At 36.8% G+C, this 19,165-nt stretch overlaps 2 protein-coding genes across 5 annotated transcripts in view; one reads left to right on the plus strand and one right to left on the minus strand.

The window, feature by feature from the left end:
- The window catches only part of LOC127178778 (trypsin-1-like), a 48,234-nt gene extending 31,297 nt beyond the window's left edge, over positions 1 to 16,937 (minus strand). For 2 of the 4 annotated variants that reach the window (XM_051131886.1, XM_051131889.1), the window contains exons 1-2: positions 16,876 to 16,937; positions 16,713 to 16,777 (exon numbers count right to left, since the gene is read on the minus strand). In XM_051131886.1, coding sequence (XP_050987843.1) covers positions 16,713 to 16,777; positions 16,876 to 16,915 — 105 coding nt within the window. In that variant the 5' untranslated portion in view covers positions 16,916 to 16,937. Of the gene's footprint in view, positions 1 to 12,234; positions 12,262 to 15,658; positions 15,779 to 15,873; positions 15,976 to 16,054; positions 16,192 to 16,292; positions 16,544 to 16,626; positions 16,778 to 16,875 lie in introns of those variants that run through there. The other 2 variants (XM_051131883.1, XM_051131890.1) reach the window with 2 other exon arrangements.
- Positions 12,054 to 13,311, plus strand: LOC127178780 (trypsin-1-like). The gene is made up of 6 exons (XM_051131892.1): positions 12,054 to 12,117; positions 12,225 to 12,375; positions 12,459 to 12,709; positions 12,811 to 12,947; positions 13,026 to 13,127; positions 13,225 to 13,311. Exons 1-6 carry the CDS (start codon positions 12,078 to 12,080, stop codon positions 13,270 to 13,272), a joined length of 729 nt encoding a protein of 242 aa, XP_050987849.1. The 5' UTR covers positions 12,054 to 12,077; the 3' UTR covers positions 13,273 to 13,311.
- Positions 16,938 to 19,165: the final 2,228 nt, after the last annotated feature.

Consider the following 19,165-nt stretch of genomic DNA (forward strand, 5'->3'; position numbering starts at 1 on the left):
TAATTATGGGTGTGCCTAGTTTTTTTCATTCAGCAGTCATATTTCTGTAAGCAGTACACAGTTTAAAGTTACAGTATGAAATATTTATCTCAAGTGGATGATGAGTGATGACATATACATCTTTATCCCAGTCTTTCGATATTGTCCATTCAATAATAGCAGCTTGGTCTAGATAATAACATCATCTATATAGTACAAGGTTGTGTTGAGTTCAAAAACTCTTTAAACAGTTTTGCAGCAGAGCTTGTCAAAGCTTTTCTGAGCTTCTCTTTGTTTAAAAAAAAAAAAAAAGAAAAAGAAAAAAAAAGAAACCATGCTTAAAGAATCACTAAAGCTAAATTCCTATCAAGACAGCATTTCTTTCTTCAGTTGTTATTCAGATGAAACCTCATCCAATTTTCACGATGCTTCATTCATAGTTGTTCAAGATGTTTTATGAAGACAACTGACCATTTATATTAATGCTAACAAGCAGTGCTTGGTAATAAGTGATTATACATGTAATCTGGATTGCATATTCAGATTCCAAAAATTAAATACTTGTAATTACATTTTAAAATACTCAGACTAGTTACTTTTTATTGATTACATGTTTTTTTATTAATTAGTTATTCATACAATAGCAATAATGTATTCATAATTTGTTAATTCTCGTTCTTTTTCATATTTTAAAATGTTCTTTCTAAAATGGCCTACCATTACATAAATTCAAAAAGTCTGTGGACATTCACACAAGGACCAGTTACTAGTCAGGCAACAAATTACAGCAGAAATTGAGGTCATTGGATTTATAAAAAATCATTTCAGTTTTAAATTTTTCTCCACAAAATTTTAATATTGCATCAACTGATGAACACATTCATTTTTATTTAAATTATCACTCAGTGTGTTATTTAACCATGTATTACTTTGTCTTTAGAAGGCTTTTGTCTTTCAAACATATTAAAATGCACAAATTTACATGTAGTGCAGGGATTCCCAAACCTTTTTGTCAGCCAGACCTCTTTCACCTAATGTATTTACCTGAAGTACCCCCTGATATTTTTATGGTAATAAATGAATTAATTAAGTATTTGCATCTTTACAAACCTCCCTCAGTTCCTTCATGAACCTCAGTTTGGGAAACCTTAATGTAATATAATATTTAATGCACTTTATGTTGTTATTGCAGTTTTTCACATTTGTTAAAACACTAAACCCCATTCTCTAAACCAATTCTCAGTAGCCTAAACCAATTTGTCAAATAAATCACTCTTTCTGCAAAACCTTAAACAAATTTAGGCAGTTTAGACACTGTTTGCAGATCTCATGCACTCTTTTTGCAAAACTCTAAACACATTCTCACTCACTAAGACACAGTTTGCCCTGTGATGAACTTGTGACGCAAAACCCTAAACACAAGAAAGCAAAAGTTACAGTTTTTCTGAAATGCTAAAACACATTTTTTGAAACCATCACTTATTTTCTCAAAACTTTAAACACAAATCCAAATGTTCAAACTAAATTACAGAACCCCTGACTCTTCTGGCAAAATCAAACAATCGCTTCAAAACCAGTTCACCTGTACTCAGAATCAAACAAAGCTTTCAAATCATACACAAAGTAGTCAATACTATATGCACTGCAGATCATTCATTAGACACTACATAAAAAAATGGAGAACACAGTGCCCAGTGCATGTAGTTACAAAAAAAAAAGAATGTTTACCGTATATAGTAATTGTTTAGCAATAAAAAAAGATACATACACACATAAACATACACACACTCAAAACATAAACACTCTCCAAAGAAATCACACCAAAGTTTGGTGAGTATACCAAAAAATGGAAAAATACACACACATATGTGTCTGTGTGTGTATGTGCATGTGTACACACACACACACACATATATATATATATATATATATATGTATATATATATAATTTTTTCCTTTTTTTGGTGTATTTACCAAACTTAGGTTTGATCTGATCGTGTCTCTCACTGACAAAGAGTTCTGTGCTCTTGTATCCTATCTTTCTCATTCGGCACAAATTTACAGTTTTTTTCAATTGCTAATAAGCATTTACCAATACTTGAAGTACTTTTTCTAAACTCTTAACACAGCAACACACCTACATCACACAATTAGCCAAATTGTTCATTTTCTGGCCAAAACCATGTTTTGTTAAATAAATACAAACTCTACATTTCAAAATGCTGAATACCTTTTTCTACATATACCGACTCTATCAAAACACAACAAACCCGATTCAAAACGAGTCATTCGGTCAAAACATTAGCACTAGTTTCTATCCAACAGAAACATATAGTCAATCATAGCACAGTGACTGTCAAAATACTAACAGTTGATGACTTTACAAAAACTGCATTGATTGTCATGTTTCAGTTCTACCCAAATATAACAGACATTTTTTTTTAAATCTGTTGCTGTTTTTTTGTTTATTTTGTTTTGTTTTTTTTGTTTTTGTTTTTTTTTTGTAATTTGATTTTACCCTAAACTGAAACCCATTTTACATTTTTAGGTGTTGAATGTGTTCTTTCTTGGCAATATACTATCTAAAACTGAATGAGTCATCATTACTTTATAGAATGTACAATAGAAAAAGATAGGGTCCTCTATGCAGAAATTCGATTGGAACATTGATTGCAATTGCTTTCCAGTGGGTCAGCGTTGGATGTGGATGGTGCCCTGTGATAGCTGATGCCAGTGATCAACAGAAATTTCAACATACATGGCCTTTGGTTACTATGCAAGCTTTTTTCCATCACAGAAAAAAAAAAAAGAAAATACTATAATTGTGACCATTTTTTATCTCACAATTCGGACGTATATTCTTGGAATTCCAAGTTTACATTTTGCAATTCAGACTTTATCAGTCACAACTACTATGTACCCTTTATATTCCATGGCAGACATAAGCTTTCGTAGGTTCCACATGTGTAAGGGAAAAAAAACAAACATAAAAATGCACAGTTCAGCACACATTCTTATGTATATATATATATATATATACATATATATATATTATATATTAGTGAATGCTCCTGACACGTAGTATATGTGCATCAAATACTTTTTCTTCAAACTCGCTAAATTCCAGCCTCAGCCCAGAAGTACCAGTACTTACATAGAAACCTATACAAAGTAGCCAGAAAGAAATGCTTTCTGTATATATATATATATATATATATATATATATATTTTTTTTTTTTTTTTTTTTTTTTTTGGTATATCCAAACTTAGGTATGATTTCTTTCTTAGGTGTGATTACTGTATACTGTATGTATATATATATATGAATATATATATATATATACATGTATGTATATATATACTCGTATTCACACTCTTCTGTACCTCTCTCCGATTGACAGATGCACCCGTGCCTTCTGCTTATATTTTGTATATTTAAATATTTCGAAACAAGTGTGAAGAATTCTGAGTTACTGTGTGTTTACGATCACAGCCGTGTTGCAGTTGTGCTTAACTTTTGCTTTCTTGTGTTTAGGGTTTTTCATCACAAGTTCATCACAGAGCAAATTGTGTCTTAGTGAGTGAGAAGAGTGCATGAGATCTGCAAACAGTGTCTAAACTGCCTAAAATTGTTTAACGTTTTGCAGAAAGAGTGATTTATTTGACAAATTGGTTTAGGCTATTTAGAGTTTGGTTTAGAGAATAGGGTTTATTGTCTTAGCAACTGTGAAAAACTGTAAACACTACACCCAAAATGGAGAACACAGTGCCCAGTGCATGTAGTTACAAAAAAAAAAGAATGTTTATTGTATATAGTAATTATTTTGCAATAAAAATATAGATAAAGATACACAGACTCAAAAAACATACACACACTCAAAAAAATTACAGCTAAGTTTGATGAATATACCAAAAAATAAACACACACACACACACACACACACACACACACATATATACGTCACGGTATCTCTGTGCATTCAAAATGGCATCAATAAAATGCACCTGTGTTTGTTGTCCATAACATACGCCTGCCCATACCATAACCCTACCGCCACCATGGCGTTGACATCAGCAAACCGCACACCCACACAACGCCATACATGCTGTCTGCCATCTCCCCTGTACATCCGTGAAGGGAACACCTCTCCAAAGTTCCAGACGCCATCGAATGTGAGCATTTGCCCACTCAGGTCAGTTACGACAACGAACTGCAGTCAGGTTGAGCGCCCGATGAAGACGACGTGCATGCAGATGAGCTTCCCTGAGATGGTTTCAGATAGTTTGTGCAGAAATTCTTTGGCTATACAAACCGATTGTTGCAGCAGCTGTCCGGGTGGCTGGTCTCAGGCGATCTTGGAGGTGAAGATGCTGGATATGGAGGTCCTGGGCTGGTGTGGTTACACGTGGTCTGCAGTTGTGAGGCCAGTTGGATGTACTGCCAAATTCTCTGAAATGCCTTTGTAGACAGCTTATGGTAGAGAAATGAACATTTAATTCATGGGCAACACCTCTGGTGGACATTTCTGCAGTCAGCATGCCAATTGCACACTCCCTCCATCTGTGGCATTGTGCTGTGTGATAAAACTGCACATTTTAGAGTGGCCTTTTATTATGGCCAGCCTTAGGCACACCTGTGTAATAATCATGCTGTCTAATCCGCATCTTGATATGCTACACGTGTGAGGTGGATGGATTATCTCGGCAAAGGAGAAGTGCTCACTAACACAGATTTAGACAGATTTGTGAGCAATATTTGAGAGAAATAGGCCTTTTGTGTACATAGAAAAAGTCTTAGATCTTTGAGTTCAGCTCATGAAAAATGGGGGCAAAAAAGTGTTGCATTTATAATTTTGGTCAGTGTATATATATATATATATATATATATATTTATGTCTATCTATCGATCATATATATATTCTATCTGTCTGTCTGTCTATCTATCTATCTATCTATCATACATTCTTTACATATTCTTTTTTTTTGTATATTTACCAAACAACTTAGGTGTGAATATTCACATATACATATATATTCAAACTTATCTGTAACTCTCAGATTGACAGATGCAACCATGCCTTCTGTGCACTTTGAACTGGCTTATATTTTGTATATTTAAATATTTAGAAACAGGTGTGAAGAATTTTGAATTATTGTGTGTAAACGATGACAGTCGTGTTGCACTTGTGCTTAACTTTTGCTTTCCTGTGTTTAAGGTTTTGCATCACAAGTTAATCACAGAGCAAACTGTGTCTTAGTGAGTGAGAATGTGTTTAGAGTTTTGCAAAAAGAGTGAATGAGATCTCAAAACAGTGTTTAAACTGCCTAAACTTGACTGTGTGTGTATGTTTATGTATCTTTTTTTTTTTTTTTTGCTAAATAATTACAATATAAAGAACACATTCTTTTTTTGTAACTACATGCACTGGGCACTGTGTTCTCCATTTTTTGATGTAGTTTCTAATGAATGATTTGTAGTGCGTATAGTATTGACTAATGTGTGTATGATTTGAAAGCTTTGTTTGATTTTGAGTACAGGTGAAATGGTTTTAAAGCGATTGTTTGATTTAGCCAGAAGAGTCATAGGTTCTGTGAATTTAGTTTGAACATTTGGATTTGTGTTCAAGCTTTTGAACACAAATGAACAAATGAAATCTCAAAAGTGGTCAAAAGTAATTTAAATGTAATCAAAAGTAGTCTGATTATATTACCTAAAAATTTTTATTTCATTGCTTCCAATACTAACTGCAATTTTTGGAATAGGGTGTGCACTCGTACCCACCAACAATCTTGTCATCATCCAGAGCAACTACACAAATAAGAGAGTATTGTCAGTATATTGACTATACTTACCTATAAAATGAGCTCAGTTGAAATTCATATTTGCAGTGAATCAGTAAATAGAGTCTCTTCTCACAGGCCTCATGACTGCTGATTGAACCTGTTCGATGAAGGTCTCGCTCCTCACTTGCAGTATTTATAGGACTGTCAACCTATTGATCCATACCCAAGTGGTCTGCTATTGACCAATCAGCTCCAATAGACTTATCTGAAGTAATATGTTATCACTGTTTCCATGGAAAGATACAGAATTATATCTTGATTATTTGAATGTTAGAAAACTGTATATTAGGGCTGCATTTGCACTAACACATCATTTGATGTTACCCAGAGTACAGACAATATATAATAACAACATATATAATTTGTATGTGTATATTCTCAAAGGTAAAATATTTTTTATACATTTCCCAAAACATAAAGCCAAAACCTCCCTATCCCAACAGTGAAAAGCCTCCTGCAGTACAGACTTGTTCAAATTCTGAGGAATAAATTAGAGCACAAAATTACATTTTTAAACAAAGTCAGTACATTAAGCAGAATGTATATTTTTGATACATTCAGGGAGATCCAGTAGATGTGCTGCCGAATATGTACATTTTAGGCTTTGTGACCTTGACAGCAAGTTTCCAAAATAAAGCAAAATGTTTTTAACAGCTGTTCATCTTCTCACCCAAGTTGTGGATCTATACGTGTACATATAATCAATGTAATTTTGGGTGTGTCTAGTCTTAGGTGTGACAGACAGTACAGGGAAATACAACACAGTCCAGGGGGGGTGATGAAGGTGGGAGGAGCCAAGGAGGACACAGGAGGGACCCGGAGCAGGAGAAGCAGAGGGAGACCCAGACCGCAGCCAAGATGACGACCCACGGTGGAGCCGACGGAGGGAGGAGCCATGGTGGAGGAAGGGCTGACGACTCCAGGGGGCCGACCGACGGAGGCGGAGCCGCTGGTGGAGGAGCCCGAGGCGGAGACGGAGAGCCGAAGATCCAGGGCGACACCGAGGATCCGAAGGGCCAAGGCGGAGCCCTAGGCTCTGGCGACCAAGGCGTAGGCGGAGATCTGGAGGTCCGCGGTGGAGCCGGAGCGACAGAGGATGGAGGCTGTGCCGGAGGGAGGGAGGAGTCCTTAGGAGCCGGTAGGACGGAGTGACGAGGCGCAGCCGGAGGAACAGAGTCCTGAGGTGACGGAGGGACGACGACCGACCAGGGCGGAGCCGGAAAGACGAGGGAGCCCGGTGGAGCTGGTGGACCGACGGGCGACGATGGAGATGAGGGCGCTGAGAGCCGTGGTGGAGCCGCAGGGTCAGAGGGCCGAGGCGGAGTTTTGGACTCTGAGGCTGGAGGCGGAGATGAGGGATCCTCCAGCCCTGACACCGATGGAAGCTGGCAGACCCCGCGGCGAGCCCACTGCACAGGTGGTGGGCTGAGGGTGAACAGAGGGGCTGTCAGGGGACAGCGGTGACCAGACAGACGTTGACATAGGCAGAAGAGGGAGGGTGGGTGGGAATTCCATACAGGCAGGTATATCATGACAGGTAGATAAGTCTATTAAATCCCCAGAGTTATTTTCCAGAACTTCAGTAGAGAAGTCAATCAAGTCCCCAGAGTTATCTTCCAGCTCACCCCCAGCAGTGGTGCAGTGGGCAGGGCTCTCCATAGCCCTCACTTGCTCCATGTTGCACTCCCCCGTCGCAGTAGCTGTAGCCGGCTCTCGCACCTGATCGGACGTGTATGGCTCTGGCTCTGTGGCGATCTCTGGCTCTGTCGCTCGTGGCTCCGGCTCGTCATCTGCGGTGGGCTCGGGCTCAAACTCCGCGTTTTGGGGTGCTGGTTGGCTGGGCTCTGGGTCTTGAGTGGGGCTGGTGTCATCCTCCGCGGTCAACGAAGATCTACAGGACACCAGCATCCGCTCAATGTAGTCGGCGAAGCTCTCTCGTGGACCATCCCCGGACAGCTGCGCTTTCGTGGCGATGTTCAGTCCTGCACGGTAGAATGTGCAAAGGCTGCTGTCCGCGTAGTGTGTGAGTGGTACGAGGTGGACGAAGTCTCTAGTGTGGTCCACGAGAGAGCGATTCCCCTGCTCCAGGAGAAGGAGGAGGACGGCGGGGTTATCCATAACGAAAAACAAAACAAAGCACTCAGAAAAAAAAAGCGGAAAATAAAGCAGAGAAACGCCGGGGAAAAACTGTTTCGGTCGGTCCTTCTATTACGTGTCGTGCTGGACGGACGATACGTGAAACGAGATACAATACAAGCAAACACTTTAATATAAATCTTCATAGGAATCAGGCAGGAACAGGCAGGAACACAGAGGTACATCCACACACTTCAAACAACTTTAAGGACCAACAGAGAACTCAAAATACAAACAGACTTATAAAGGGTGATAGATAGTTACAGACAGGTGAAGGGGATGACGATAATGAGGACTAAACCAAAGTAAGCAGAATGACGGGGGGGAGACAATGGGAGAAACCAATGACATGAACAGACATGAATGTGACAGATGATGAATATGATAAGTACATTTTTATCCCAGTCTTTTTTGTATTGTCCAGTCAATAATAGCAGTCTAGATAATATAGTCCAGAAGTGTGTGGTATTCAAAAACTCAACAAGTTCAGATTCAATTTCTGCAAACTTTATTTTACACACTTTTACATTTAATAACACTCACAGCGGTCTTCAGTGAATATGGAGATCTTTTATCCTGTCAAGTGAGTAGAAATAAATAAATTCAGTCTGCTGGGGTTATCTTAAAGTTTGTTTACTTGAGTGTCTAATGAAAATATAGCTTACATGGAGCACTTAATGTTTTAAACACTTATTTTATTACCATCAAAGACCCTTGAAAATAAAACCATAATGCAATATAGTAAAAGACAGATGTACAGGTAAAATGTGAAGGTTTTGTCTAGGTAGGTACACTGTAGATTCACTGTAAGTACATGTAAGTATACTTACTGTAAAATAAAGTGCAATGAAAAATGATTTTAAACAGTACCAGAACACTGTAAAAAACAATTCGTTAAGTCAACTTAAAATAATTTGTTACCTGGCTGTCTTAAAATTCTTAAGTTCAGTCAACTCAAAAAAAAGTTTATTCAGCTTGAAATGTTAAATTATACTAAGTGACAACTTAGATATTTGAGTTGATTCAAAAATTTAAAATCTGTTAAGTTTAGCAAACACAAATATCTAAGTTGTTACTTAGTACAACTTAACATTTCAAGTTCACTAAACTTATTTGAGTTGACTCAACTTAAAAATTTAAGGCAGACCCAACAAATTGTGTTTTTTTATTTTTTACAGTAAAAGGGCCTTGTAACAATAGCAGATCCCTTTTTGGTGCTAAATAGAACCCTTTTTATAGGATTCCATAAAGAATCATGCTTTGAAAATCAATGATGTTATAAATAACCTTTTTATTTATTGTTTATTTTCATTAATATTAGTATATTAATATATTCATGTTAATATATACAGTGCACAACATAAATGAGTACACCCCCTCTTTACTTAGAAGACATATTAGGGTTCTTTGTAGATATAATGTTCCAACAAGCCTGATTGATCAATTACCAAAGAAGAATGTCAAAATTATTTAGGAAAATAAGATTTTCTTTTCAAATTGATAAAATGCTGTGTTGCAAAAATGATTACACCCTACTGAAAGTTACTTAACAAAAAATAATTATCGTAGGTTTAAGGAATTTTTTGTTCAACAGGTATGTATATTTAACCAAAACCTTTGAAGACAAGTAATTTCCTGACAATTAAAAGTGTTATATAGCCTACTGAATCATACTCAGACTTAATGCTGGCAACAGTGGAACCTCTTGAGAGAAAACTGACAGCAGATTTATTTCTTAGCATAAAAGAGGACAATAGTACAAGAGGAATAGCAAATCATTGTTTTGTGAAAATATGGCAGATGTACTACTGACATTCAGAAAAAATGGACTTGTGACAAAGCTCCTGAAATAATCAGGTCTTCACTTTAAGTTTTCCTTTAGTTTTTGCTAGAAAAGGAGCTGTTTCAAAGCCAGAAAAAGCTATGAAAAGAGTGACACTTTATCTCACAGAATATGACACAGCTTGCAGAAGTGACATGCATGGTTGTTGTCACCACTAGAATTACCTACTGTAGCCAAAGCACAAAATAAACTCATTTAACCTCTTCCAAGGCCCATATTTACAAAATATACACTTCTGGAAGTCCATACGCTTGTCTCAAGAGACCAAGTCAATCATTTTGATCAATCAAGTCGATCCAAAAGCATCCAAAATGTTCTTGTGTTGCTAAAGGAGGAGTACAGTAAGAAGTACCTGGTTCCCACAGTGACATTCAGTGATAGTAAAGCTCTTATTGAGAAGAATAAGTGCTGAATGTGTGAGGGAGTACTTTTTCAATGCTGCCATCAATTCACACACCACTGTGTTATGTAATACAAAAACTAGAAACAGAAGATGCTATCCTCTCCTCATTCCCTGCATTGCTGTGCATTTTTCACTGTGACAATGAAGATATTCATTCTCCCAAAGTAAAAAATTGAAAAAAGTGAGATGAGCTGAGCAAAACTTCGCATTGAGGACCAGGACATTTAAGGAGGTTGTCCTCCAGGAGTTAAACAGGACAAATGTGGCATTTTTCACACTTGCATGTCCTCTTAAAGGGTTTTTGAACTCCACACACCCCTGTACTGTACTATCCAGTATTGGGGAAAGTTACTTTTAAAAGTAATGCATTACAATATTGAGTTACTCCCTAAAAAGTAACTAATTACGTTCCTTAGTTACTTTTTATGGAAAGTAATGCGTTACTTTACTTTTGCATTACTTTTTAAATCTGGGCAGGGCTTGCTTGTTTGTTTTCAATTTAAAAAGTTCTATTTTTGGCAAATGTAAAAGCCTTTTCACACCAAAAGCCTCAGGCTTTGAGAAACGTAAATTCACGTCTGTACAGTAGACCGCAGAAGAAAAAATATCAACTCTTAATAAAAAAAGGAAAACAAATGTTAGATTATCTTGAGTAATTTTTTCTTATTAGTATGGTTAAATTAGATCATCGAAGGTTGGCAGCAAAGACATTGGTTAATAAAATGGTATTAAATGCATAAATGATATTTGTATTATACAACATATTTAATTATTGCAGGTTTGCATCATATTTGGAGTTGAATTTCACTTTTTTTAATTCATTTTGAGGAGTGAGATGAATTAATGCGTGTTCACATTTATTCTAGAACTAACATCTTACCCCTGATTTCTCTCAACATGGGGACAGGAGAGCTTTTAATCAATAAATGGGGGGAAAAGTAACTGGCGTTACTTATTTGAAAAAAGTAACTAAGATATTTTCTTGTACATTAAAAAGTAATGCGTTACTTTACTAGTTACTTGGAAAAAGTAATAATATTGCATAACTTGCACTACTTTTAATGCATTACCCCCAACACTGGTACTATCTACTGTAGATCAGTGGTTCTTAACTCCAGTCCTCAAGGCCCACTGCTCTGCACATTTTGTATGTCTCCCTCATTTAATGCACCTGATTCAGATCATCAGCTCGTTAGGAGAAAGATCCATGAACTGAAATGAGTGTGTCAGATTCAGAAACATACAAAATGTGCAGAGCAGTGGGCCCCGAGGACTAGAGTTGAAAACCAAAAAATTTAATAATTCATCATCCACTTGAGATCAGTATTTTTATACTGTAACTATAAACCGTGTACTGCTTACAGAAATATGACTGCTAAATGAAAAAAATTAGGCACACCCAAAATTGCATTTAATATATGGACACGTATAGATCCACTACTTGGGTGAGAAGATGAACAGCTGATGAACTTAACGTTGGAAACTTGCTGTCAAGGTCACAAAGCCTAAAATGTACATATTCAGCAGCACAGCTTCGGTATCTCTCCAAATGTATCAAAAATATACATTCTGTTTGATGTATATACTTTGTTTAAAAATGTAATTTTTCTTGTTACTGTATATTTTCTGTACACTGGGTAACATCAAAGTGCAATTGCAGCCCTAACATACTGTACAGTTTTCTAACATTTAAGTAATCAAGATATAATTCTTTATCTTTTCATGGAAACAATGATAACATTAGTACAGATAAGTCTTTTGGGGCTGATTGGTCAATAGCAGACCACTTGGGTGTGGATCAATAGGTTGACAGTCCTATAAATACTGCGAGTGAGGAGCGAGACCTTAATCGAACAGGTTCAATCAGCAGGCATGAGGTCTTTGGTGTTCCTGGTGCTCCTTGGAGCTGCCTGTGAGTAAAGACTCTATTTACTGATTTACTGAAATTATGAATTTCACTCAGTTCATTTTGCAGGCAAGTATAGTCAATATACTGATGATACTCTCTCATTTGTGTAGTTGCTCTGGATGATGACAAGATTGTTGGTGGGTATGAGTGCACACCCTATTCCCAGCCCTGGCAGGTGTCTCTGAACGCTGGCTACCACTTCTGCGGTGGTTCTCTGGTCAACGAGAACTGGGTTGTGTCTGCTGCTCACTGCTACAAGTCGTAAGTGAAGTCTTCACAGAGTAATTCATGTATCTGCACATTGGTTTCTTCAATTCTGAACAGTATCGGACTTTGTCTTTCAGACGTATTGAGGTCCGTTTGGGCGAGCACAACATCGTGATTAATGAGGGATCTGAACAGTTCATCTCCTCTGACAAGGTCATCCGCCATCCAAACTACAACTCTTGGACCATTGACAGTGACATCATGCTGATCAAGCTTAGCAAGCCCGCTACCCTCAATCAGTATGTGCAGCCTGTGTCCCTGCCCAGTGGCTGTGCCCCCGCTGGCACCAAGTGCAGTGTTACTGGCTGGGGAAACACTATGAGCTCCAGTAAGTGTCAGGATTTATGATGTCATTTCCTTCACATTTCATACGTTAATAGCAATTTGGTTGACTCCCTAACCACTGCTGTTGCATTCAATTCTTTGTAGCTGCTGATTCCAACAAGCTTCAGTGTCTGGAGATCCCCATCCTGTCCGACAGCGACTGCAACAACTCCTACCCTGGTATGATCACCAATACCATGTTCTGCGCTGGATACCTGGAGGGAGGAAAGGACTCTTGCCAGGTAGAGGATGACAGAAATACTGTTGTTGCACAAATATTAATTGTATCTTAATAATAACCAGTTGTTTCTCTTCTTCAGGGTGACTCTGGTGGTCCTGTGGTGTGCAATGGTCAGCTGCATGGTATTGTGTCCTGGGGTTATGGCTGTGCTGAGAAGAATCATCCTGGTGTTTACGCCAAGGTAATATGTTTGTTGTTGTTTAATAATTGATATAAAACAATATGTTTGGTTTAATATGAAGTACTTACATGTTTTTATGAATTCTCTTTTCTTCAAGGTGTGCATGTTCAGCCAGTGGATCGCCGACACCATGAGCAGCAACTAAAGCTGATATGAAATCACATACAGCCTCCAAATCTCCTCTGACAAAGAATTTTAAAATATTCTATTCATTTATGGTTTATTCATATTTGTCAATAAATATTGAATATATTGTTTACCATACTTTAACTCACCTATATTTATGATTTCCATACATTACTCACCAAAACAACACACAACAAAGTGCCGTTGTCATATTAACAATTTAGCAGAAGGCTAAAATAGCTACCAGTTGAGTCTTTAATTTAAAAAAAATACAGATAAGCAGTTGATAAAGACAATTATTCTATCAAAAAAGATAGAATAACTAAGAAACATGAATTTCTATATATGTCCAACAATGGAAATGCAGATTTGGTGAAAATCGGGCCAACAGTCTAGCAGGAGTTTGAAAAAGTAGGTTTTCAACATGAATTAAAAAGGCGGACTGGAAGTTCGACCAATTTTGGCATAATTGGTATCAATCTTCTCAGCATGACCCAAAGAATATATTGAGACCAGTTATATTACAATAGCCAAATTTATTCAAACTTGATTAGCATTTTGACTTTTGGCCAGAATGTGGCGCTGCCTTCAAACGTTTTGAGTACTGTCAGGGCATGGTGCCAAAGAAACAAACCGAGTTTCAAAATGATACGTCAATGGGTTCGTAAAATCTAGCATTTTTTGACAAAATTCAATATGGCCGACGCTAAAAATGGCTGACATGGGAATTGGGTATGGTATAACTCAGCATGAATTTAAAGAGACCAGTTTTGTTGTTTTTGGCCAAACCGTTCACATGTTATAAGCAAAACTAGCCATTTTTCATATGTTCTGACCATTAGGTGGCACTGCAGGTAGCCTCAAGTCATGCTTGTTGTATTACACACCAAGTTTGGACTCAATATGCCAAGCCATTGCGGAAATATAGCCTCATATCCTTTTTTGCGTGCTTTTCATAGAATTCGTTTGCACATTATTCGAGAACGGTTTGACTAATCATCTTGAATTTCATAACTTTTTGCCAGCATGGTCTCAAGATGAACTGAGCCAATTTTGGTGAAAATCAGACAAACGTCTAGGATGAGTTTGAAAAAGTAGGTTTTTCAAACAATGAAAAATAGCGAAAAAACTAAACCTTAACATTTTTACGTTTTGGACGTGATTAAAAAAGTGATTAGCATAAACATGCATGAAACTTTGGAAAGTAGTGGCGATAGAGTTTTAGTTAGAGACTCCAAACTTGCTATGTTGGGCCTGTCCTCTATCAGTGTGCCAAGAAGAAGAAGAATGCCAACAGATACAATAGGTGACTGTGAATAAATGTAAACATAAAATATATCATTATGTACATAACTTATAGGATTGCATTTAAAAAAACTTTTAAAAAAATGGTTCTTTAAAGACTTTCTTTACTTTTCTTTACATGTAGTAATGGTTCTATTTAGAACCATAGCATCCTGAAGAACCGTTTTAATGCTGAAATGATTCTTTGTGTCAGAGTTTAGGGTTCTTTATTCCCTCTCTTTTGTTTGTTTATTGGTAACTGTCAAAACTCCTCATTACTGATTTTATGGAGCTCAGTGATCCAACTACATAGACTGTCAACACACTCTCAACAGGCAAATGATTTCATTCTGAAATTTAAATACAAATGTAACCTTTAAATTGTATCTGGTTTTCAAACAAAAATGAAATGTCCAGTTCAGCATGGGTCCCAGGTTGAAATTGGTCACAAATAAAGCATCTCTTTCCTGGTTCTGGAGCAGTTGACAGCAGACATCATTTTAGATTGCCACTGGAGTCAACATCAACCAGAAATTCTTCCGAAGACCGTCGAAATCCTGAAATGGGGCAAAGACTGTTTCCTAGACTGTTTCCCTCAAGTTTCTTACCTGTCAAGTACCTCCAGTGTTGCCAGTACAGTCGACTTCTATTGAAAGCCAAGTGGAGAAACAATCAGTCAACATTCCATCTTGTTATGCCCCCAGCAGCCTTGGAACAACTCTTATCGTGCTGCTGTCCTCACCAAGTTGGACCTCCACAGTGCAAACAACCTCATCCGGATATGTGAGAGGGACGAGTGGATGAACTGTAAATACAGGGTCATGCCGTATGGGCTTGTCATGCACATTTCCTAATTTTTGATAGAAGTCTTTCTTCATCAACTACTTGTCTGTGTTCTTTCTTTCTTTCTTTCTTTTGTAGAAATATTAAAGACTCAAACTGTAGCCTATTTTTAGCCTTCTGCTAAATTGTTAACATGACATATGCACTTTGATGTGTGTGTTTTGGTGAGTAATTTTTGCTAAGAGCATCATACTTTTAAATGTAGCCCTGTTATTGATTAATATGAATAAAGCACTTGGAATAAGCATAATATATTTAAATACTTTTATTTTCACAGGTTTTTGATCTCCAAAACAAAGAAAAACTGATGTATAGTAGATTTGCAGGCTGTATGTGATTTCATATCAGCTTTAGTTGCTGCTCATGGTGTCGGCGATCCACTGGCTGAACATGCACACCTTAAAGAAAAGAGAATTCATAAAAATCAAATAAGTGTTTCATATTAAACCAAACTTGTTTTGTAAGAATTATTAAATAACAACAATTATATTACCTTGGCATAGACACCAGGATGATTCTTCTCAGCACAGCCATAACCCCAGGACACAATACCATGCAGCTGACCACTGCACACCACAGGACCACCAGAGTCACCCTGAAGAAGAGAAACAACTGGTTATTATTAAGATACAATTAATATTTTTGCGACAACAGTATTTCTTGTCATCCTCTACCTGGCAAGAGTCCTTTCCTCCCTCCAGGTATCCAGCGCAGAACATGGTATTGGTGATCATACCAGGGTAGGAGTTGTTGCAGTCGCTGTCGGACAGGATGGGGATCTCCAGACACTGAAGCTTGTTGGAATCAGCAGCTACAAAGAATTGAATGCAACAGCAATGGTTAGGGAGTCAACCAAATTGCTATTAACGTATGAAATGTGAAGGAAATGACATCATAAATCCTGACACTTACTGGAGCTCATGGTGTTTCCCCAGCCAGTAACACTGCACTTGGTGCCAGCGGGGGCACAGCCACTGGGCAGGGACACAGGTTGCACATACTGATTGAGGGTAGCGGGCTTACTAAGCTTGATCAGCATGATGTCACTATCAAGGTCCCATGAGCTGTAGTTGGGGTGGCGGATGACCTTGTCAGAGGAGATGAACTGTTCAGATCCCTCATTAATCACAATGTTGTGCTCGCCCAAACGGACCTCAATACGTCTGAAAGACAAAGTCTGATACTGTTCAGAACTGAAGAAACCAGTGGGCAGATACATGAACTACTCTGTGAAGACTTCACTTACGACTTGTAGCAGTGAGCAGCAGACACAACCCAGTTCTCGTTGACCAGAGAACCACCGCAGAAGTGGTAGCCAGCGTTCAGAGACACCTGCCAGGGCTGGGAATAGGGTGTGCACTCATACCCACCAACAATCTTGTCATCATCCAGAGCAACTACACAAATGAGAGAGTATCATCAGTATATTGACTATACTTGCCTGCAAAATGAAATTCATAATTTCAGTGAATTAGTAAATAGAGTCTCTACTCACAGGCGGCTCCAAGGAGCACCAGGAACACCAAAGACCTCATGACTGCTGATTGAACCTGTTTGATGAAGGTCTTGCTCCTCACTCGCAGTATTTATAGGACTGTCAACCTATTGATCCATACCCAAGTGGTCTGCTATTGACCAATCAGCTCCAAAAGACTTATCTGAAGTAATATGTTATCACTGTTTCCATGAAAAGATACAGAATTATATCTTGATTACTTGAATGTTAGAAAAATGTATATTAGGGCTGCATTTGCACTCTGGTGTCACCCAGTGTACAGAAAACAACATATAAATATATATATATACATATATATATATATATATATATATATGAGATATATATATATATATATATATATATACACTACCGTTCAAAAGTTTGGGGTCAGTAAGACTTGTAATAGTCTTTAAAGAAGTCTCTTATGCTCATCAGGGCTGCATTTATTTGATTAAAAATATAGAAAAAAAAAACAGTAATATTGCAAAATGTTTTTACAATATAAAATAATGTTTTTTATTTTAACATACTTTAAAATAGAATTTATTCCTGTGGTGAAAGGCTGAATTTTTATCAGCTGTTACTCCAGTCTTAAGTGTCACATGATCCTTCAGAAATCATTCTAATATGCGGATTTATTATTAGAATGATCAATGTTGGATAATATCAACAGTTGTGCTGCCAAATATTTTTTTGGAACCTGTGATTTTTTTTTTCAGGATTCTTTCATGAATAACAAGTTTAAAAAGTACAGTGTTTATTCAAAATATAAATATTTTATAACAAAGTAAATTATTTATTATTAACTTTTAATAAACTTTTAATTATTAACTTAATACATCCTTGGTGAATAAAAGTATTAATTTCTTAAAACAACAAAAAAAAAAAGAAAAAAGAAACAATAAAAATGTACTGACCCCAAACTTTTGAACGGTAGTGTATAGTAACAACATATATAGCTTTTATGCATATATTCTCAAAGGTAAGATGTTTATGTTGTAAATTTCCCAAAACATAAAGCCACAACTTCTTTAAAGTACATATTTTTAAATTCTGAGGAACAATTTAGTTTAAAAATTACATTTTTAAACAAAGTCTTTAAAAGTACATTAAACAGAATGTATATTTTTGACACATTCAGGAAGATCCAGCAGCTGTGCTGTTAAATATGTACATTTTAGGCTTTGTGACCTTGACAGCAAGTTTTCGTTGTTTTCAACAAGTTTTGACCAGCTGTTCATCTTCTCACCCAAGTTCTGGATCTATACGTGTCCATATATTAAATGTAATTTTGGGTGTGCCTAGTTTTTTTTTCCTTTCTTCATTGAGCAGTCATATTTCTGTAAGCAGTACACAGTTTATCGCAGAGTATAAATGTTAAAGTATAAAAACACTTTGAATTGACTACATGGAGCACTTTATTGTTTGACAAGTTAGCACTTTACTTTTAAACACTTATTTCATTACCATTAAAGACTCTTGAAAATAAAACCATAATGCAATGCAGTGAAAGACAGATGTACAGGTGAAATGTGAAGGTTTTATGTATAAAGTGCCCATAATTGCTGCAGTTTATTTAACAAACAACCATTTGTGGGTCATATTTATGTCAGCATATTCTTCATAATCCCCATCTAAAATGAATGTATATAAATGAATGTTCATATACCATATATGAATTCCTGAAGGTTGATCAATAGCTGTCATGTATTTCTAGCTCCTGAACAGGTTCGTTCCATACACGAGTGTTTTTCAAGCTTTAAATAGTTTCTCAAAGCTCACTGCACAGAGTTAATACACATAGTTAGATGATAATAGAAGAATAATACACAGACCCATTCCCCTTGTCCTCCCATTTCTAAATATTGCCTTTATTATATATATTTTATTATTCTTTATTTTTGTTTCTTTATTATATTTTTCTTTGTATCTAATTGGTCACAGCATGTTTAAAATAAACATAAGTTCACTTGTACTAGCAGTTTTACACTTCTCTTATCCCAGTGTTTTAATAGTGATAATAGTTACCATTGGCCTAATGTTTCCCTTCCTACCCCTAACTTTAATAGCCAAAGAAGCAGAGTTAGTCAGAGCTTCTCTCTCTCTCTCTCTCTCTCTCTCTCTAAAAGAGCAATACTTGAAGAATCAATGAAGCTAAGCTCCTATCAATACAGCATTCTTTAGTTGTTATTCAGATGAAACCTCACAAACATTTTCATGGAAGCTCATTTAGATGTTACAGAATTGTTAAAGATGTTTTATGAAGGCAACTGACAATGTATATGAA

This window comes from Labeo rohita, chromosome 16 (assembly GCF_022985175.1).
Source record: "Labeo rohita strain BAU-BD-2019 chromosome 16, IGBB_LRoh.1.0, whole genome shotgun sequence".
In the NCBI taxonomy this organism is placed as follows: Eukaryota; Metazoa; Chordata; class Actinopteri; order Cypriniformes; family Cyprinidae; genus Labeo; species Labeo rohita.

Bases quoted from the DNA above. Each gene is read 5' to 3' on its own strand.
- LOC127178780 (XM_051131892.1), top strand. From the start codon at position 12,078: ATGAGGTCTTTGGTGTTCCTGGTGCTCCTTGGAGCTGCCT. The intron at 12,118-12,224 runs GTGAGTAAAGAC...TCATTTGTGTAG, and splicing joins GGTGCTCCTTGGAGCTGCCT to TTGCTCTGGATGATGACAAG. The intron at 12,376-12,458 runs GTAAGTGAAGTC...TTTGTCTTTCAG, and splicing joins GCTGCTCACTGCTACAAGTC to ACGTATTGAGGTCCGTTTGG.